We start from the raw sequence: 21,964 nt of genomic DNA, 5'->3' as shown, positions 1-21,964 counted from the left end.
CACATGTTGCTTCTATGGTGGTCTGGGCAGGAATGGTGGAGGGAGCTTCCTGCTTTCCAGAATACTCCCATTCTCTTTGCCCCACCTCTACTTCCTGTCTGGTTTTCCCGCCTATACTTCCTGCCTGGCCAATCAGTATTTATTCAAAATATGACTGACAGAATACAGAGAATTCTCCCGCACCAATTACATGAAAGAATGTGCTTCTATTTAGGGTCTGCATATTAAAGGATTGGAAGATGATAGGGCATTATGTCTTTAAATCCATGCCAAAACATTCGGAAAAACAATGCACACAAATATGCACAGGAAACAAATGTACTAGTAAACTGTTAACAATGAAAGGATCTGTGTCAAGTCCATACAGTTGGCCCTTGTAATATTCTTGCAGTGTTTGAAATCATTTCTGAGTAGGGAATTTTAAAAGGATGCAGTATAATTGTCCCAGTGACTCTTGTCACTTAAGGAGTGTGCAGAAAATGCCTACAGAAAGTGAGGCTGGTTCACATGTAATTTAAAAGAATGAGCAATGACAACAGTCAAAATGTCATTGCTGGAGAAGAGCAGTGACTGCTAATGGACATTGAATATCATTTCCTATTTCACAACAAAACTTTTTAGAATTTGACTGGAGGTTGTTAAATGACCCCAAACAAACAGTGAAAAACATTAAGTTTTTGTGTTAACGAATTTGTGTCATAATAGAACCATGGAAAGCTTTTATAGAAGTTTTTATTTTGTAATATTCATCCAAATTTGCATTTCTTTGTGTGTGTTTAGTTCATTTCTGCTTTTTTCATTTGAAGTAGAGCTTCATGAAAAAGAGTTTTCAGAATATTTCTTCTAAGTTCTTGTCACATGCCCCAAACACTTCGGACATAAAATGCCATAAAGAAGAATTATTTTCACCCTATAAAAAATATAGTGCCAGTATTAACTCTGAGAATTCCATCTGTGCATGCAATGTATTTTTATCTTTCTTTTTAACTTTTATTGATTATTTACAGATTTTATATTGTACATCTAGATCCTGCCCATCTACACACAGACAGACATACACAGACAGACATACACAGACACACACTATCTACCCTCTACTCTTGCAACCTCCCCACCAAAACAAAATGACATTTAAAAGAAAAACCAAAAACCAAACAAAGCAAACAAACAAATGAAAAAAAAACAAGAAACAAAACGAAACAGAAAGAAACAAACAACCAAACCAAAACAAGCAACAAGAAGAAAAAAAAAACAGAAGAATTTCGTGGAAGTTGTGGTATAGACTGTTGAGTCACACCTCACTTTAGTTTACCCTTTAGTCCTGTCATCTTCACTTGTAAATGTTCACTTCCATAGTAATGACTCATTTGGCTCAGGCCCTCTGCCTTCTGCTACACAGTCGATAACAGGCTCTCACTGAGCTACTATTGGATATCCTGTTTTGTTCTATGTCCTGAGTTCTATGTCCAGCAGTTTTGAATCTGTAGGTCCATCCCCTTCACATGCTCCAATAGTTCATAGATGAGGTGAATGTTGGGTTAGGCCAACTCATACCCTACATTCAGGGATTAGGTGGTAGCTGGGCTGGTCAACCTATTGAATTTCCCAAATTATCACCACCTAGGTAAGTTCTCCAGTTCTGCCTCAGCCAGACCACCCAATGCAGGCTGCAGCAAGGACAGAGAACAGTTCTTTTGTTCCCAGGCCCTTGGTCCAGGTCACTCACACCACCAAGGCCAGGTCCACTGTCTTGCCCTGGGAATGTTCAGCGTCCTCCCTCTTTGCTGTAGGGGGTATATAAGAGGGTATAGCCAGCTCTCCTACTCTCCTTCTCAGAGCTGGCTCAGCTTCATCTCCAATATCTTAGTGTACTGCACTGACAGGGTGCAGGATCTGTCTGCTCTCCTGCGAGCTGCAGCTGTTGAGGGGCTAGCAGTTCTCTCACTCTCGGGACCCCAGGGCCAGCTTTCTCACCTGCCACAGGTAGCAAGGGTGGGAGCAAGAGGGCATCTTTTTCTTACCCATGCTACCACATGGAGACTTGAGGGAGTCAGCTCTGCTGTTCTCATGCCCTCAGGGACAGCTTACTTACATCCTCAACAACAGGGTTGGCTGTAGTGGGTTGCCCAGGTGAGGTACATACCCATGGTCAGGAGTGAGACCATCTTTCCTACTTGGGGAAGCACGGGGTGGCAGCTCTCCTACGGCTGTAATCTAGTAAGGGGTAGAGTCAGCTCTCCCAGCTCAGCACAGACCTCGAATTTCAACATGCTTGGTTCCTATGACCCCTAAGAAAACATGAGCTGTGGACATCAACACAGACCCCAACCACAGCAGGATCACCGACCCAGACACAGTCCTAGGGAGCACCTGGGTTCCAGGTGTCACCATGGGCCTGGTGGCAGCACAAGCCATCCAGATCAGTGTGGCCCTGGTAGCAACATGGCCCTCAGACACCAACATGGTCTCAGGTGTCTGACCAGACCCCAGACATCCAAAGGGTCTCAAGGGCAATGGAGACCAAAGACATCAACTCAGACCCTGACTGCTGTAGAGTCATACACACAGACATGGCCATGGGTAGCAGCCCTGACTCAGAGGACGAACACAGGACACAGGACACTCAGATCAGCGTGGCTTTGGCAGCAACATGGACCACAGTTCAACACAGACACTTACGGTAGCAGGACCATGGGCCCAGACATGATCCTAGGCAACTTGCAGGACTCATATGCCACTATAGCCCCAGGTGGCAGTGCCTCCACAGTAGCATAGCCCTCAGACACCAATGTGACCCCAGGTGGCTGCCCAGACCCCTGGCATTTGCATGACCTTCAAAGGCATTAGTAGCCATGGACATGAGCTCAGACCCTTGCTGCTGAAGGTCCATGATACTTTTATCTTAATGCAACTCCTCTCCGTACACTGTAAATGGAAACTTTCCCTTTCCTATAAGGTCCTGGAATGGTGTTGCTAATATAGTGTATTTTCTTTCTAATGCTCTCCCACCTTGAAATCTGATCATGGTCTCTAGGCCCTTTCTCCTAAAAATCCCCATCCCTAAAGGGTAATTATATGTCAGCCTCCTTTGGTGATAAACAGTACTCTTGCCCTGTGGTTAAAAAGAAATTCAAGAGACGAGTAAAGCTTATTTTTAATAAAGATCTGGGCTGGAGAGATGAGTTGGTGGTTAGGACACTGGGTATTCCTACAAAGTACCTGGATTTGGTTCCCATCATCCACATGGGGGCTCACAACCTTATAACATGATAGCGTGACTATAACCATTTATGAGCTTAATTACTTCCTTTACTGTTATCTAAAGTTGAACATTAACTTCTTAGAGAAACTGAAAAAGATAAGTTCACCGAAACTGGTAAAGGTTTTATGTTGTCATATGGTTAATTTTAGCTCAAGATACTATAATTATCACCTTCCCTCTATTTGCAACCAAAATAGAATCTGGCTGTTAGTGGACTATGTCCTTTGTCTACCTGTGAGTCATCTGTTTTCCTCCGTATAGACATAGCAGGCTATTGAAGGCAGACAATATGTGCAGACCAAAGCACAGAGGTCATCAATGTGTATCTCCAGTACAGAGAGTCTTCATCTATTCCTACAATTTCTTCATTGGTATTTATGTCTTTTTATGTTTAAAGATATTACCTTATAGAGCATATTTCACAAAAGGCATGCCACTTTTATGACCCTTTGTAGACTAAAATCTTTTGCTCTGGGTTGATCCTGGTGCTGGCTGGATTTTGGTCTCAAAAAATGACTAGACTATCCTACCCAGATAGACTATAGGCCTACAGGTCAAGGTCTTATTGCACCTCACTACAAGATCCATTTAACTAAATTAAGTTTTTCAGAGTAAAATGTATTAGTTCTAGAAAGTTTTTGAAATTTTGTTATGTGTATGTTAGCTTGTCTGTTGTATTTGTTTGTGAGTTAGAGAGAGAGATAGACAGAGAGACAGAGAGAGTATCTGTCTGTAGGTGTGAATGCAAATATATGAGACTTGTGTAAAAAACTTAGTTAAAATTAAGCATCTTTCTTTGCTCATTCTCCACCTTTATTCTCTTAGTATTTATTTTGCTTATAAGTCTTTTATATTTATGTGTGTGCAAGCATTTGCATGTGCCTGTAATGGCTAGAGTAAGGCGTAAGATTTCTTGCAACTTGAGTTACAGGTAGTTGTAAGCTACCCAATGCTGTGCTGTGAATTAATTCAGGTCCTATACATGGGGAACAAGCATTCTTAACTACTTAGTGATCTCTCTAGCCCTTCCACTTTTATTTTTTGATATAGGATCTCCCACTCAACCTGAAACTCATTGATTAGACTTGAATGGCAGGCCAGTGAACTTCAGGGAGCTACCAGTTTTCACCCCTAGTCCTGAGGCTGCCACAGTCACACAATACCAAGCCTGGCTTCACATCCTCTTTCTTGCATGGCAGACATTTTACCAACTGAGCTATGAGCCTAGCCTTATTCTCCATAACTCCCATTGAGCTGTTTGTCAACTTACTATGTAGCCTAAGATGAACTTAGACTCCGATTACTTCTGTTCCTACCCCCCAATTGTTGAGATTTTAGACATGAGATACAGCCATCATCATGGAACACTTGGATCAGACCCCGTGCCTCATGCATGTTAAGCATGAATTCTACAAACTGAGCCACATTCCTAACTCCAGCTAAAACAATTCTAAATTTCATATTCCCTTTATAGACAATATTTTATACATTGTCATAGTTACTTTGCTATTGCTATGAAGGACACCATGATCAAGTTGACCTGTAAAAAAAAGAGAGTATATTTGGGGCTTGCTTACAGTTTCAGATGGTTAGTTCATGACAATCATGGCAGGAAACATGGCAGCAGGAAGGCAGGCATGGTGCTGGAGCAATAACTGAGAGTTTACCTGGAGAGAAAACAACCACAGACAGAGAGAGCCAACTGGAATGGCATAGGCTTTTGAAACCTCAAAGTCTACCTTCAGTTACACACATCCTTCAATAAGACGACGTCTCCTACTCCTTCACAAACAGTTTCACCAACTGCTGGCCAAGTATTCAAACATATGAGCCTATGGAGGCCATTCTAATTCACATATCATAGTCCATCACTGAAAGAAGTCAAGAGCTCAACCATGGCAGTATCTTGGAGGCACGGACTGTGTGGATTATGAAGGAACACTGCTTTCTGGTCAATTCCTCTTTACTTGCTCAACCTGCTTTCTAATAACACTAAGAACTACCATCCCAGATGTATTTTGACCCAAAAAGGTCTAGGTCCTCCCATATAAATTACTGATTAAGACAATGCACTTCAGGTTTGTCCAAAAGCCAACCTGGTGGTGACATTTTCTCAATAGAAGTTTCCTCTTCCAAAATGACTTTGTATCGAGTTAACACAAAACTAGACAGCAAGGAGCTAAATGAACGCTTTCCAGATGATGAAATGGAAATGTCTAAAAAAAATCAAGTATTATTTTGTTTTGGTGTCTGGGGCATCCTTGCATACTGTATGTAGTGACATCTGCCATAGATTGGTGGCCAAAGTGCTTATGGTCCACTTCTCAGTCCTTTCACGTGCATTCACTCAGAGACTTTGCATTTATTGGTTAAGAATGTGGCTAACTTGGGGACTGGGTATATGATTCAGTGGATAAAGTGCCTGCCAAGATTGCATAAGGACCAAAGTTCAATTGTCTGCACACAGAGACTGGCAGGTATAGTGGGCCCTGTAATTTCAGAGTGTGGGAGATGGAGCCAGAGATCAGCAGGGCAAGTTAGCCAATTATATAAGCCAAATTGGCAAACTCAGGTTTCAAGTGAGAGAAACTGATCCAATATGTAAGATGGACTGAAAAAAATAATGACATCTTGAATGCTGAAGGAAAATGGGTGGAACTAGAAAACATAATATTTAGTTAGGTAACCCAGACACAGAAAGACAATTATCCCATGCACTCACTCATAGGTGGTTTTTAAGCATAAAGCAAAGAAAACCAGCCTACAAACCACAACCAGAGAACTTAGACAACAATGAGGACACTACGAGAGACTTACATAGATCTAATCTACATGGGGAGGAGAAAAAGACAAGATCTCCTGAGTAAATTGGGAGCATGGGGACCTGGGCAGAGGGTTGAAAGGGGGAGGCATGGGTGGAGCAGAGAAAAATGTAGAGCTCAATAAAAATCAATTTAATAAAAGATGGGCTGTTGGTCAAAGTATGTCTGCTATCTATCACATGCATAGGCACACATGTGTGCTGTGCAAATACCCATACTCACAAGCACTCCTAACATCATCGAGTGTTCCGGGTCAGGTTTGTTTTGTCTGGCAGACAAAGTATTAAAAGGTAATGAAGGTGGGAGCATAACAGGTAGCAGTGGGGAAATCTCACGCACAGTGGGTGGAGTTAACAGCTGAAAACTACTTCTATTGGAGGTGAAGAAGCACATACCAAGGCATACATAGAGGAAGAACCCTGGAAACAGAAGGGGAAGCTAAAGCCCAGCATCCCCTGGAGAGTTGGGGACTTTAAGGGCTGTGGTTGGGCTGGAAATAAATTCTTCCTCTAATTTAGGATTGCATAAACAAAGAAAGGGAAGTGAAAAGGCTCACAGGTTTGGGTAAATTCATCTGAGTCCCACCGTACAATTTTTGTAAAGCCTTCCAAGCCTTTATTTCAAATCAAGGGTTGAGAGAGAAGCCTGCTATTTGCATCTTTATCATATTTCTGTGATATACTTCTCTATCTGTTTACCTACCTGGGATCTGTTTAATCCTCAACTTACTCCTACAGTTGTGAATGCACACATGCACGCATGCATGCGCGCGCGCACACACACACACACACACACACACACCACATCTATACACACACTCACAGGTTTTTAAAATTATTATACTTTATGTGTTTGGGTGTTTTGCCTGCATTTATGTCTTTGCATCCCATGTGTACAGTGACCAGGAAAACTAAAAGAGAGAGTGGGATCCACTGAAATTTGAGCTACAAATGCTTGTAAGCCACCATGTGGGTGCTGGTAATTGAGCCATGGTCCTTTGGTAGAGCAGACAGTGCTCTAAGCTGTTGAGACATCTCTCTAGCTCTATCTGATGCATCTATCAGTCAGCTCCAAGGCAGATCAGCCTGCATATGTCAAGAAAAAGACTGAGTCTAACTAAACACTATTGTTTTATGACACAGAGCCATGAAGTGGTCACCAAATACTCATGGTAAATGGACACAGGGAAGACAACATCACCTGCACTTTCTAAAGGTCAACATTTTTTAACAATCTGCTAGGGACAAGAGACATAAAAGAGAGTCATACAATCTTAAATGTCACTATAGAACCTTCATCCTGTGACTGATGGAAGATTAGGCAGAGACCCACAGCAAAGTACCGGGCTGAGCTCCAAAAATCCAGCTGAAGAGTAGAAGGAGTGAGAATACAAGCAAAGAGGTCAGGACCATGATAGGAATACCCACTGAAACATATTATCTGAGCTAATGGAATTCCAACAACTCTGGTCTGTCAGTGAAGGAACCAGCATGGAACAAAATTGGCCTCTGACCGTGGGTGACAGTTGTATGCCTGGGTATTGTGGGGCCACTGGCAGTGAGAACAGGATTTATCCCTACTGTTTGTACTGACCTTTTGGAAGCCTTTGTCTTTGGAGGGATACCTTTCTCAGTCTAAATATAATGGGGTGGGCTATGGTCCTGTCTCAAATCAATGTTCTAGACTTTGTTGACTCATCATTGAAAGCCTTAGCTCTCTGAGGAATAGATAGGAGGGGAGACTGGGATTGGTATATAAAATGAGAAAAAATAGTTTTTTTAAAAAAATAAATTGGTTAATTAAAAAAGACAATCAGAATCAAACTATGTCTTACAGAATCTTATGATTTGATAATGAAACATATATGGAAACCAATAATGTTCTTGGAGAGAGAAAAATAAATGTTTTCCTGGACATGATAAAGGTTATCCAGTAGAGTATTTCTAAATTTGATTAGGTTGGTGAGGAAGAATCCTATCAGATGTGGTTTTTATTCATTTTACATACCAACCACAGCTCCCCTTCCCTCTCTTCCTCTTGCCCTTCCCACTCCTCATCCACACCTCAGAAAGTATAAGACCTAGCATGGTGAGTCAACAAGACCTGGTACATTCAGTTGAGAGAGGATTAAGCTCCTTCCCTCCTGTATCAAGGCTGAACATGACATCCCGCCATTGGGATTCAAACATTCAACTCATGTGCCAGGGATAAATCCTGGTCCCATTACCAGGGGTCCTATGAACAGAAAAGGCTACAAAACTGTCACTCACATGCAGAGTGCCTAGTTTGATGCCCTGTGGGCTGCCCAGCTCTAGTCTAGAGCCTGTGAGCTCTAGCACAGGTCACCTGTCTCTGTGGGTTTCCCCGTCATGATCTTAAACCCCTTGTTTATATAAACCCTCCTCCCTCTCTTCAACTGACTCCCAAAGCTCAACCTGGTGCTTGAATGCAGATCTCTGAATCTACTTCCATCAGTTGCTGGATGGAGGTTCTATGATGACATTTAGAGAAGTCAACCATCTGATTACAGGGGATGGGCAGTTCAGGCACCCTCTCCACTATAGCTAGGGGTCTTTGCTGGGGTCATCCTTCTGCATTCCTGGAACTTTTCCTAGCATCAGGTTTCTCCCTAGCTTTGTAATGACCCCCTCTATGGAAACATCTCTTTCATCCCTCCCCCAACTGGACCATCCTGTTCACTCATGCCGTCACCTCCCATCTGCTTCCTTTTACTTCCCCAGCCCCAAATTTATCCAAAAGATGTCTTCTATTGCCCCTTCCCAGGGCAATCCATGTGACCCTCATAAGAATGGATTTTGAAGAAGGAATAAGCGTCTTCTGTGAGACAGAGGATATTGTAGGCAGAGGGAAATGAATGAAAAATACCTGTAGGTGTAGTCCATTTGGCTGAATTTCAAGTACTGTGAAATAAAAGCAGCCCTGGACAAGAGGACAGACTACAGGAAATTAAGGTCAATAACTTCACCTGAGTTTCTGATAAGAAGAAATAACCTTTGTATCCAGTGATAACACAGGTTCTATTTAAACTGATATTTCTACAAGACAAATTCTTACATCCAAGTGGACACATGTTTGATTCTTTGCCAGTTACTGAGGTGGAGAGTGTACTTGACTTTAGGACAGTGGGTGGGGCACAACAGCAGTGTGTTCATTAACTGCAAGGCCAATCCCACCCCTTTCTGTTAACTTAACCACTGCAGGCTCGCCTTTTGAATCACAACTACGCAGGAAAGGAAGTTCATCAGGCTCAGTGCTGCAACGTGGAGGACAGACATCTGAGAATAAAACACAAAAGAGAGACTTGATTAAAGAAGCAGGAATGGACCTGATTCCAAACTTCTCCATGGAAACCTGGATACTCCTGGCTACCAGCCTGGTGCTCCTCTACCTGTAAGTAAACTCCACAGGCTCCTCTCCTCAGTGATTAGGACTTGGGAATGTGAAATGGATAATTCTTTCCTCTCCCTGTTTGGAAAATCCAAAGAGAAAATGAAGAAGATGCTGCTTAAGTGTGGGATGCTACAAAGGCTTAACATGTTGCTGTTGGTCCTCTAAGGGGATAAATGGGCATTCCTCTTCTACTGAACTCTACTTTCTGTGGATAGGATGATAGAATGACCTAGTTAGACTTAGAGTATCCTCTGGTTGAGTCTCAGTTTTTCCCCAAAATTAACCAACCAGAGTTTAACAAAGGCAGATCACAAATGACAGTGCATGATGGGAGGCCTCTTCTTCAATGTCTCAGGATTGTGGGGATGGGAGGAGTTTTGTGTCATCTTCACCTGAGTCCTCTGCTGCAGGAGCTGTAGTGTTGTCCCCTGTGCTCAATCGTGCCACAAGGACATATGCTCAACTATGTTCATAGCAGCATTGTTTGTCATAGCCAGAACCTGGAACAAACCTAAATGCCCTTCGACCAAAGATTGGATAAGGAAAATGTGGCGTATTTACACAATGGATTACTACACAGCAGAAAAAAAAACATTTGCAGGAAAATGGATGGAGCTAGAAAATATTATTTTGAGTGAGGTAATCCAGACCCAGAAAGACAATTATCACATGTACTCACTCATAAGTGGTTTTTAAACATAAAGCAAAGAAAATCAGCCCACAAATCACAATCTCCAAGAATTTAGACTACAATGAGGACACTAAGAGAGACATGCATAGATCTAATATACATGGGAAGTAGAAAAAGACAAGATCTCCTGAGTAAATTAGGAGCATGGGAGCCTTGGGAGAGTGTTGAAGGGTAGGGGAGAGGCAGGAAGGGAAACAGAGGCAGGAAGGGAAGCTCAATAAAAATCAATAAAAGAATAACTTTAATAAAGGGTAAATGATCATAGCAATGAGGAAATAGAAATTTCCACAATAGAACAGAAATAGAATCTCAAATATGGTTTTATGCTTTGAAGAAAAGTATTTAAGATATTGCGGCAATATCTTTCCCATCTTATTATGTTTTTCAATTAATTGAAAAGCTTTCATTTCATTCTATTTGATCCTAGAACTTCTATGAGATATGGCCAGCAGTCTTCTTTCAGAAGTTAAAGTGGGGCTGTTGCTCTCAGTATTTGTGATAACTGATTGTATAAAGTGATTTCATCTGTTTCTAAGTGACAGAAATGCAAGCATAATACACAAGCAAATGCATGGGATAGATTGTGTGTATGCTTTGAAATAAACTTACTTAGCTGGTTTTCTTCAGTTCTGCAGTTTCTGCTGTGCCTGTCCATCAGTCATGTAAATTTTCGATGTAGGTGGATAAGGAAGAGAATGGGCCAGTGATGACATAAATTCTACCCAGGTATGGGATAGGACAGTCATTCTCAACCTGTGAGTCGCAACCCCTTTGGGGTCAAATGACCCTTTCACAGGGGTCACATATCAGATATCCTGCTTATCATATATTTACATTAAGAGTAATAATAGTAGCAAAATTACAGATACAAAGTAGCAATGAAATAACTTTATGGTTGGGAGTCACCACAGCATAAAGAACTGGAATAAAGGGTCGCAGCATTAGCAAGATTAAAACCCACTGAGTTAGGAGGAAGCAGAAAACATTACTCTCCTCTCAAGAAAGAATTCTCAGACATGCTTGTGGATTTCAGCACCCCATTGAAGAGCACTAAAAGGGCAGATCCACTGTTGTCCACTCAGTCTCCCTAAATAACACAAGCAAATAAAATTATGTAGAAGTATTCTAACCGGAATCTCACATTAACAGTGACATGTAGGGACATTTGTAAATAATTCACTTTAGGACTTAAATCCAAAACAATTGATCTACTTTTTGTGTTTTGTATTTGTGTGTTTGGGGAGTCTCTCAGAAAATGTAGGGGTAAAAATGAAGATCAAAAGTAATTGTTGCAATTGACGTTTTTGTCGTTTTTTGTTAGCAGTATATTATCCCGCACTCCAACCTGAATGTTAGTTTCTGTTTCTGTAACTGGTAAGCCTGCATAACACACAGTAGTAACCCCTAAGAACTTGACCTCCCATTTTACAGGTACGGAACCTATACACATGGAACTTTTAAGAACTTGGGGATTTCTGGACCCAAACCATTGCCTTTTGTGGGAAACATTCTTGCATTCCGAAATGTAAGTGTTGCTTGAGCACCCTGCTCCACTCATGGTTGTGAAAACTGGCTTAGTTCCTTCCATTAGGAAGACCAACTCATGGGTTAAAATTCTCAGATTTTATTATTATTTTCTTTGGAGTCTCTGGTTCATGCAGCTGATGAGCTCAGACCTCTGTCACACCTATTCTCACGTTGAGGACTTGTTCAGATTGGTGAGCCTCAAAAGAAAATTTGCTTTTTTTTTTCCCAGTACACATTCTTGCAAGAGCCAGTAATGCCTCTGGAATCTTTTCTAAAATTTACATTTGTTTCTTTGTTCTCTCTGTGTGTGTGTGTGTGGTGTGTGATGTACACATGAAAGTCAGAGAATCATTGTGAGACTTGATCCTCTTCTACCTCATGGTCCTGCTGTCAAACTGAAGTCAATAAGCTTGAGTGGCGGGTACCTTTACCTACTGAGCCATCTCACTGGCCACTTTTGTTTCCATAGCTTAAAACATCACAAGTGAAACTTGGCAAAGTTTTGCTTCATTTTGTTTTTCAGTTTCAAGAGTGTTCTAGTTTCCTTTCTGTTGCTGAGATTAACCACTCAGAACAAAGGAGGTGGTGAGATGAGTTTGGTTCCTAGAACTCACATGGCACCTCACAGCATCTATAACTCCAATTCCAGGGGATCTGACATCCTCTTCTGGCCTCCTTAGACACAAGGCATGCACACAGTACACATGCGGACATGCAGGTAAAACACTCAAATGCATAAAATGCAAATAAATCTTTAAAACAAAACTGTGAACACTGCAAATTAGGGAGAGGTTTCCTTTCATCTTACTGGTTGTGATTCATCATTGACAGATGTCAGGTCAGGAACCTGAGTCAGAACCCATAAGAAGCACTGTTTCCTGACTCTCTTAGGCTCCTGTTAAATATCCTTCTTATACAGCCCAGAACTACCTGCCAAGGGGATACTGAGCTGGGTCTCGTATATCAATTAACCATTGAGATAAGCCCCCACAGACAATGGCTTCACAGCCCAATCTCATCTTGGAGAACCCTTCCCAAATTGTTGACTCTGTGCAGTTGATAATTAAAACAAACTAGCACAGGAAATAAGTCAAAGAAATGCATAGTTTGCAGTGTTTCATAGTTGTGGTGTTTCTCCATCTTTCTGCATTCAGTAGGAACCTGTATTCTCATTTTTCCCTGTTTGTTTTCTCACTCAGCAACAAGTCTGGGACTCAACCACTATCTAAATTAAAAGAGGTCCCAAGTTAGTTCCAGTTTCTAATTCCTCTGGTGTTCTAGAGTAAGATTATGAGGTAAAGAAAAGGACTCTAAATATGGAAATACACAATGACACCTGTTCCTGGGACACTCCCTCACTTTCACTTAGTTTCTGTTTCCTCTTCCACCTAAAAAAAGAATATCTCAGAGAGCTTGAACATTTAGGGATGATGTGGGGAAGCAAACACAATTTAGAGAGACATGGTATTCACTATTATTCACCGACAAGAGTAAGTGGCCATGTATGCACCATGTTGGTGGAAACTGGAAACTCTCAAAGAGTACAAGGCCCCCATTTCAAATATCTCCTATATTCTGTCTCCCTCACACTTATACTCCTTGGGATAAGGGCAATCCTCTTATTGTCAGTGTGGATAGTTAGCAGGATTTAATGAGATTCAAATTATTTAGATATAGACAATCCGAATTAGAGACAAGTGCAGTCTTCTTAAATAATAGTCAGGAGCAACAGGATGACTCAGTTGAAAGATATGTCTTCCACCAGTCCTAACTACTTGAGTTTGACCCTTGGAACCCACATAGTGAGAGAGAAGAACTGACTACCAGAAGTGGTCCTCTGTTCTACACACACACACACACACACACACACACACACACACACACACACACGCCAAGTAAATAAATGTAATAATAATAATAATAATAATGGTATGTTTTAATTTTCTTTCTGTTGCCAGGGATTTTGGGAGTTTGACAGACAATGCCATGAAAAATATGGGAAAATATGGGGGTAAGTGTTCTGGAAGCCTCCATTGGTTAACTTGAAATGATCATGTATCTCAGTGCCTAGAAAACAACCGTAGCCCACAGCCTCTTGAGTTGAAGGTATGATTATAAGGATCTCAGAGACTTTTCTTACCAGAGGTCTCATGTGTCTCCAGGTACCACATTCACAGACTGATTTCTTCTGATAAAAATTACATATTTTTACTTTTCTCTCAGACTTGATGGCTCAGGGATGGCTCACCTGATTTTTCTGTCTAGTATCTGGCTATTCAGCTCAATATTCATGTGTACATCACCCAGACTTTAAAAATGTTCCCCTTTATTTCTAGCTGTGATTTTTGTAGAGCTATTTTGTGTTTTTCCCTCCCTGCGTGAGCTACATTATACTTCATTTCATGAGACTCCTGTGATATGTGGTCCAAATTCCTGACTTGAACTAGGAACTCATACAATCGTGCATTGCACAATTTGGATTATGGATCATATAACATCTGGGACAGCATCTGGATTCTGAGCACACCAGAAGCAGAATCTAGCTGGTTGTTTGAATCCTGTCTGCTTTGCCAATACAGGTTTTATGAAGGCCGACAACCTGTTTTGGCTATCATGGATCCAGACATGATCAAATCAGTACTGATAAAGGAATGTTATTCTACCTTCACAAACCGCCGGGTAGGCATCCATTTCTTAAATTATTCCAACATCTATTCATGTATTTATGCATTAGTTGGGTATTTTGGTCTATATGTGACTTTGTGTATGTATATGTGTATGTGTGAGTGGGTGTGGGAAGTATAGCATGTGTGTAGTAGATGTTTAGTATATGCACACGTATGTAGATGTCCCTGCCCAATACATACAGGAAACCAGAGATGGGTGGCAGGTTCCCTGCTCTTTCACTTTCTCATTTCCTTATGGAGTCTCTCACCGAACTTGCAGTTAAGCTGGCAGCAAGAAGCCCCTGACATTTTTCTGTCTCTGCCCCTCACACAGCTGGGATTGCAGGCTTATGTGGCTATGCCTTTTCTTCTTAATGAGAATCTATGTTTATTTTCTTTCTTATTAGCATATATTTATATTGAAAAATAATGAATTTTCTTATGACATTTCTTACCATATATACTGTACTTTATAAACATCTTTCCATGACCTTCTTACATCTCCATTTTCTTCTCCCTTCTCTCTCCCTCTGGTCTTCTTCCAAAATATGCCTTCTTCTATTTCCACGGCATTTTAAAAAATCTAATATAGGTATGGCATATAAGAAGAAGCATGTTATATGTGTTTCTGAATCTGGCTTATTTCTCTTAACATGAAGGTGTCCAGTTACATCTAATTTCATTGAAATAATATAGTTTTGTTCTTCCTTATGACTGAACCAAACTCCATTTGTGTGTGTCCATTTCCTTATCCATTCACCTATTGATGGGCACCTGTGACAACTAACCTTGATTGTCAACTTGACATATGCTAGAAAATGGAACTTCAGTTGAAGAATTTTCTCTGTCTGATAGGCCCATGAGCATGTCTATGAGGCATTTTTCTGATTGTTAACTGATGTAGGAGGGTGCAGTGCACTATGAGTGGTACCATCCCTAGGCAGAATGACCTTGACTCTGTAAGAAAGGTAGCTGAACATGAGCCTTGCAGCAATCCAGTGAGCAGCATGCCTCTGTTGGTTCCTGCTTTAACCTCTTGATTTGAGTTCTTTACTTGGCTTCCCTCAGTGATGGATTACAACCTGTAAGCTAAAATAAACCCTTTCCTCTACAAGTTGCTTCTGGTCATGAAATTCATTTATCACAGCAAAAGAAAGCAAACTAGAATAGTATCTAAACTGATTCTATGCCATAGCTATTCTGAATAGAACCACCAAAAACCATGAATGCACAGCTATCTCTGTGGTATACTGTCTTAAGTTTCTTTACTCTTATACCCAGCAGTAGTGTAGTGAATTGTGTGGTAGTTAAATGTTTAGGCTGATGATGTTCCTCTATATTGGTTTCTATGGTGGCTGCACAAATTAACACTCCAAGCAGTAGTACACAATAGTTCATTTCCAGTGTATCTTCATTACTGTTTGTTTAACAGGAGTCATTCTGTAAGGGAGTGGGAGAATCTTGTTTGAAGGATGCAAATATATCTATTGTTTCTCTTGTGGGTTATGTTGTGGTAGCATGTCTAACAATTGATCCCATAAGTCTCCTTGTTGGTTGGTTGTTTTTCTTTACTAAACTTTACAGTTTTAAATTTTAATCTAAGTCTGAGATTTATTTTGTGTTATACTTCATATGAAGCATCATACTTGAGGCAAAATTCTTTTTCCCTTTTTCTTCCACCTTTCTAGTTTTTCTGACATAAACAAGTCACTTTTGCACCTGGGGAAAAATATTTGGGGTCTAAAAAGATGTATCAATGTATAAAAGCTCAAAGAACACACCTGTGTTCAGTTCCTCATAACCCATACAAAAACTGGACATGGTAACACACACATTTGTACTCCCAGTACACATACAAGGAAATTTGTATTCCCAGTACACATACAAGGAATGGAAGTAGAGACAGAATTTCCAAAACCTTGCAGGTCAGCTGTCCTGGTCTATGCACTGGGAAAAAGCAGAACTTGTCTCAAACAAGGTGGAAAATTAAATACCAACATTCAAAGGTTGTCTTCTGATCTCTACACACTTTATGACATGCATATGCCTGCACTCATATGAAAGATGGTACAGAGAGAGAGACAGAGAGAGAGAGAGAGAGAGAGAGAGAGAGAGAGAGAGAGAGAGAGAGAGAGAGATCAGTGGGGACAACCACATTCTGGTGTGGAATCATATCAGATTAGACTACAAAGAGTCAATTCATTAAACCAATGATTAAATGATTATATTGAGGACCAAGAAAGAATGAAAATCATTTGGGGCTGTATCTGCAGATGAACTATTCATTCCCAGTTAAGTACCATAGCCCTGGGTCTGTCCCTCCTATAACAGCACATACTCTTGATTGTTGTAACTGCATTGTGACCGAAAGACCCTCACCCACTGGGTGGAGGCCCAAGAGGGATTAACCAGTCGAGCAGATGCAAGAAGCAACAGGGTTTATTAAAGATCATGCAACCGGGTGTCTCTAGTCTCCAAGGAGGCTGAACACACCCCGAACAGCAATTCCAGAAACATTTTATAGGTAAAAACTACAATGTTAAAATAATGGGTATAAGGTGCAGAATGATTGGATACAACATTTTGCATTTTGGGTCAATTTTAGGCCATAGCTGTTTGTTCCTTCTATTTCCCAGAAATGCCATAAAAACCCAAAACCCTGTCGTGGAAAGTCCCCAAGCCGTATCATGGGTGCTAGGTGTTTCCTGGCAGACTGGTGGTGCAGGGTACTGTGATCAGGGTGCAAGCATCAGTCAGGGCTGTTTTGCAAGTTTTGCAAATTTTGCAAGTTTTGTACTTTTCCACTGCTGATTGTCATTCACCTAGGGCATATGCTTAAAGCAGTTGCAAGCAGGCTTTTTGAGTTGGGGTCTTACCGTGACTCCACATGAGGCAGAATAATCAGTTTCTCTTCATTTTCAGAATCCCTTCTATCTCTTCTTCTTTCATTGTCTTTTTATGCAAATTTATAATAAGCTTACTGATGCCTAGACATGAAAAAGCCATTTACATATGCTATCAGAAATGAACTAAACCTTTTCATAAATTTGGATAAAATCAATATTCTTAGAACTTTGAGTTGTATGTGTACTGTCTACATACATACACATGTGTCCATGTGTACATGTGTAGAAACATTAGGTGTCCAGTTCTATTATTCTGTCTTATTCTCTTGAGATAGAGTCTCCCACTGAACCCAAAGCTCATTGCTTCATCTTGGCCGGATTACCAATGAGCTTTTGTGATCCAACAGTCTTTGTTCTCAACACTGTAGTTATGGCACATGTAGCCATGTCAAACTTTCTCTAATGTGGGTGCTGGGGATTCAAACTTGGGTCTTCATGTTTGAGAAAAAGTTCTCTTATTGATAAGCCATCTTCTTTGGAAGAGCTGTCTGGTCTCAAAATATTATATGTTTCTCCATTCTTTCCAATTTTGCTTGATTCCTTTCAACATCATTTTTACATCTTCTAGAGTACTATAAATTTTTGTTAAATTCAAACCTAAAATATTTCATCTTCTTTTTAATTTATTTTATTGTGATGTAAATATGGGTGTTTTGCCTTCATGTATGTCTACGCAGCATGTTTATGTTGAGTGCCTATGGAGCTAGATGAGATCAACAAAACCCCTAAAACTAGTTACAGATGATTATTAGTTGCCATAAGGTTTCTAGAAATTCAATCCTGGTCCTCTGAAAGAGCAGTTAGTACTCTTAGCTATTGAGCCATCTCTCTAGCCCCTGGTATTTCATTTCTTTGGAATTATTGTGAAAATGATTGTGTGTTTCATGTGGTCTTAACTACGCTCACCTTAGAAATTCATCAGAATGTTTATTTATCTTGTATTGTACAAAGGTGTTTGGACTCACAAAAAAAGTTAATCATGGCCACAGGTATAATGACTTCAGCACAGGAGACAGACATGTGGATTCCAGGAACTCACAGCCAGCCTACACGAAACAGTGAGCTTCAGGTTCTGTGAGAGAGCCAGTCTCAAGGGAGGAAGGCAGCATGACAGAGCAGCACACTTGATGTCCTCCTCTTGCCTCTGCACATGCACACATGAACATACATGTGCATGCACTCAATGAAAAACTCTAAAAACATTGGTTTTTCTCTAAGTTTATTATATGTTGAATTCAATTTTAATACAGCAAGTAAAAAAAGGTAAATTCTTTCATGTATAGACATCAAATACCAAATGGGCTCATTTTAAAATACAGAATGACAAAAATATCCACTTTGTACTGAATGCATGTTTTCATGAGCATAAGATTCAAGGAGATAGTGCCAAGTCTAGCAGAAGGTGGGAAGAGAGGTACAATCATCTACACCTAAGAAAATCAGCAAGAAAAAAATATTTCACATAGAATTACATTATTTCTTCCAAATAATACCTAAATTCTTTCATGCACTGTTATTGCTTTCTCAAATCACGTTAATCACCCTTTTACCACGAAGTTTCTACTATGAATATTTGCAGTTTATCACAGGTCTGTCTTTACAAGGCCACCAGTTGTCATCAGTTCCTTTCTACTTGGCATACACTGGAAAAATGGGCCAGGTCTTGTTGCTATCTAATTCCTCTGAAACAGCTATGTGAAACTTCTATGGAAGTAAGGATCTAAATTATAAAGTTGTAGAGCCACATGTTTTGGCTGAATGACTCCTCAACCCTCCCAGGGGGTGGGATCGTTTAAGACAAATATTCACTGAACATGTTACATTAACCAACTGTACAATCATAAATATTTTCAAATAAATGATACCTGCTTTATTTTTTTACAACTGTAGAATTTTTCAAGCTTATATATGGCAACACTATTTTTGTTTTGGTTTTTAGGTTTTCGGTCCAGTGGGGTTTTTGAAAAAAGCAATCACCTTATCTGAGAATGAAGACTGGAAGAGATTAAGAACATTGCTGTCTCCAACCTTCACCAGTGGAAAGCTCAAGGAGGTAAAGAAGTAGTAAGTTCTTCACTGGAAACATGAAGAGCAGATCCTGGGGGTAGGTGGAGTGAAAGATCATAGCTCTTTTCCAATCAGTGTCCTCTGGGATAAAACTTCCTAAGAATGTCATTTTGTGTTAATGGGACCTCTTGCTTTGTCTTTGGGAAAGTTGTGTCCACTGGGAACTGAGCTCCCTCATCTCACTATGGATGGAATTTTGTTTTGTGTGTAGATGTTCCCCCTCATTAACCAGTATGCAGATTTGTTGGTGAGAAACTTGAGGCATGGAGTGGAGAATGGGGATTCCATTAACATGAAAGAGTAAGTACTAGTAGAGTCGTTGGGGGCTGGGTTGTTGTGTTAGAAGCTTTTCTGTTACTGCAACAAAAGTGACCAGAAAGAGAGAGGCTTCATTTCAGCTTACAGTTCCATGGGTCTATTGTGGCAGGAAGATGTGGTATCAGGAGCTGTAGTCCAACAGGCCACACTGCATTTACGATTCAAGAAACAGGAAGCCCAACCTATGTAGACTCAAGATCTGGCTGTAGCAACCTACTTACTCCAATGAATCTCCACCTCCTAAAATTGGGAGCTTTCCCAAACAGTACTATAGGCTCAGATCCAAGTGTTCAAGCATATGAACCTATGGGGGACATTTCACATTCAAATCACAGTAGTTGTTTGTAGACGCTATAACTGCCTTCTGGGGTGCTGAAGCTCCTGCTGTTAAGATGCCTCAGGATGTAGTTAAGATAGACAGGAGTGAGATGTTGGTGATACAACTGATTACAACAACTCAGTCTTCTGCTGAGGTTGAGACCAGTGGAAAATGGAGACCTCCTTGTAACAGCCTTATGCCATCTGAGAAAAGGGGTATCTCCCAGGAGAAGATAGGGTAGCCATAGATGAAAGGATGCCACTTCCTTTTAAGGAAGCCTTGATTAATCTCTCTATCAAGTGTTAATTTGAAAATTGTAGAAAGCAAAATAGATAGTTTAGAAAGGACTATGACTTAAAACACTTCTGTTAGTGTATACTCCAAGGAAAATAGACAGCAGAGAGAGCTTTTAACTCCTATAAGAACACTGTATGTGCACCGGGAAAGTTAAACATAGAATTTAGATCAATTTATATCTCATCTGGGCTTAAGAAGAATATCAGTGAAGCAGTAAATGCTTCCTCGGATCAGCGAGATGACTCAGAGGACAAAGGAGCTTGCCACCAAGACGGAGGACCTGAATTTGATCTCCAGGACCCACACAGAGGAAAGAGAGAATTGACTCCCACAAGTTGTCCTCTGAATGTATGCCATGGTACAAGTGTGCTCACATAAATGCACACACACACATATGCAGACACCACACAGGAGCAGGTGCACATGCTGGTTTCACCCAGAGTCAATAAATGAAAATATAACCAACCCACTATTTCTTTTTTAACCCATTTCCAAAGAGTGAAGTCCCAGTAAGGAAGTAAGCATTGCCATTGGATCATTTTCTTGAATAAACCAAGGCCTTTTGAGTTATTCGAGAAACACTGATAAAAGCCAGACTGTAGTGGAGCACACCTTTAATCCCAGCACTCAGGAGGCAGAAGAAGGTGGATCTCTGTGAGTTTGAGGACAGCCTGGTCTACAAGAGCTAGTTACAGGACAGGCTCCAAAAGCTACAGAATAAAACCTGTCTCAAAAAAAAAAAAAAAAACAAAAACAAAAACAAAAAAACTGATAAAAACTTACAGCCCTCCTGGTGAATGAGAAACATGTGGGCACGTAAGTGGAGGTTTTCCCTGGTGTCTATTGGAATATTGCTGATTTTCACAACATACAGCAGCACTTCTGCCCTCAGGGCACTGTCAGCTCCCCAGTACTGGAAAAGGCTAATCTGTCAGTACCTGGAGCATGGGCCATGCTCTATGGAATTAATAACAGTTGTTATGTGCTTTAATGAAGATGATTTGGTTCTGGGCACAGATACCAGTGATGCACAGATTCCTGATACAGTGTTCACTTTTTTAGTCCCCTGGGCATTGTCCTGGTGGGACTTCATACTTCCACATTCATTATCACCCACACTTCACCAACACTGGTGCAGTTTGTCTGATTCTAGATCCCTCTTTTCCTATGACTCCATGTTTCCCGATGTCTTTTCTAATCATATCTACTTCTATGGTAAAATTCCCGAGTTTATAAAGAATGCAAGTTATAAGGAAAATAGTTCACAAAATCTCACAGTTCCGTGTTCCAGTCAATGTCATTTCAGAGAAGTCAAGGCAGGAACTTAAAGTCCCTAGTTACATCCCCTGTGAAGAACATGGAGAAATACATCCACATCTGTGCTCAGTTTACCTTTTCTATCCTTGTGCAGTCAGGGACTCAAGCCCTGGGAAAGGTTCTGCCCAAAGAGACTGTCTCTTTCCACATTCATTAGTGTAGTCAAAGCAATTCCTCACAGACATCCAAATGCCAACTTGAGGCAGACAACTTCATACTGTGAATCTCTTCCCAGATAAATCTAGATGTTGTCATGTTGGCAACTAAAGCTAACCCTCACCACATTCACATCGCAAAAATAATGTTAACACCGTCTTCTGATCAACTTCTCACCAGAGAGCATGATGGAGGCCAAGATTCA

The 21,964-nt window shown here is 40.7% G+C and overlaps 1 protein-coding gene and 1 long non-coding RNA gene across 2 annotated transcripts in view; one reads left to right on the top strand and one right to left on the bottom strand.

Moving 5' to 3' along the window:
• Nucleotides 1–724: 724 nt before the first annotated feature.
• Nucleotides 725–6,434, bottom strand: LOC148123120 (uncharacterized). Its single transcript, XR_015737276.1, has 3 exons — nucleotides 6,307–6,434; nucleotides 4,840–4,929; nucleotides 725–910 (listed from the first exon to the last, which is right to left on the bottom strand). It is a non-coding gene; the product is annotated as an uncharacterized LOC148123120 (long non-coding RNA).
• Nucleotides 6,435–9,298: 2,864 nt separating this feature from the next.
• LOC125398812 (cytochrome P450 3A9-like) overlaps nucleotides 9,299–21,964 on the top strand; it is a 28,314-nt gene continuing 15,648 nt past the window's right edge. Inside the window, exons 1-6 of the mRNA XM_087903412.1 lie at nucleotides 9,299–9,495; nucleotides 11,618–11,711; nucleotides 13,672–13,724; nucleotides 14,293–14,392; nucleotides 19,225–19,338; nucleotides 19,564–19,652. Of these exons, the coding sequence (XP_087759538.1) occupies nucleotides 9,425–9,495; nucleotides 11,618–11,711; nucleotides 13,672–13,724; nucleotides 14,293–14,392; nucleotides 19,225–19,338; nucleotides 19,564–19,652 (521 nt within the window). The 5' untranslated portion in view covers nucleotides 9,299–9,424. The remainder of the gene's footprint in view (nucleotides 9,496–11,617; nucleotides 11,712–13,671; nucleotides 13,725–14,292; nucleotides 14,393–19,224; nucleotides 19,339–19,563; nucleotides 19,653–21,964) is intronic.

This window comes from Myodes glareolus, chromosome 2 (assembly GCF_982192425.1).
Source record: "Myodes glareolus chromosome 2, mMyoGla1.1, whole genome shotgun sequence".
Lineage (NCBI taxonomy): Eukaryota > Metazoa > Chordata > Mammalia > Rodentia > Cricetidae > Myodes > Myodes glareolus.
The sequence above is the reverse complement of the archived record's forward strand: the minus strand, read 5'-3'. Positions and strand labels throughout refer to the sequence as shown.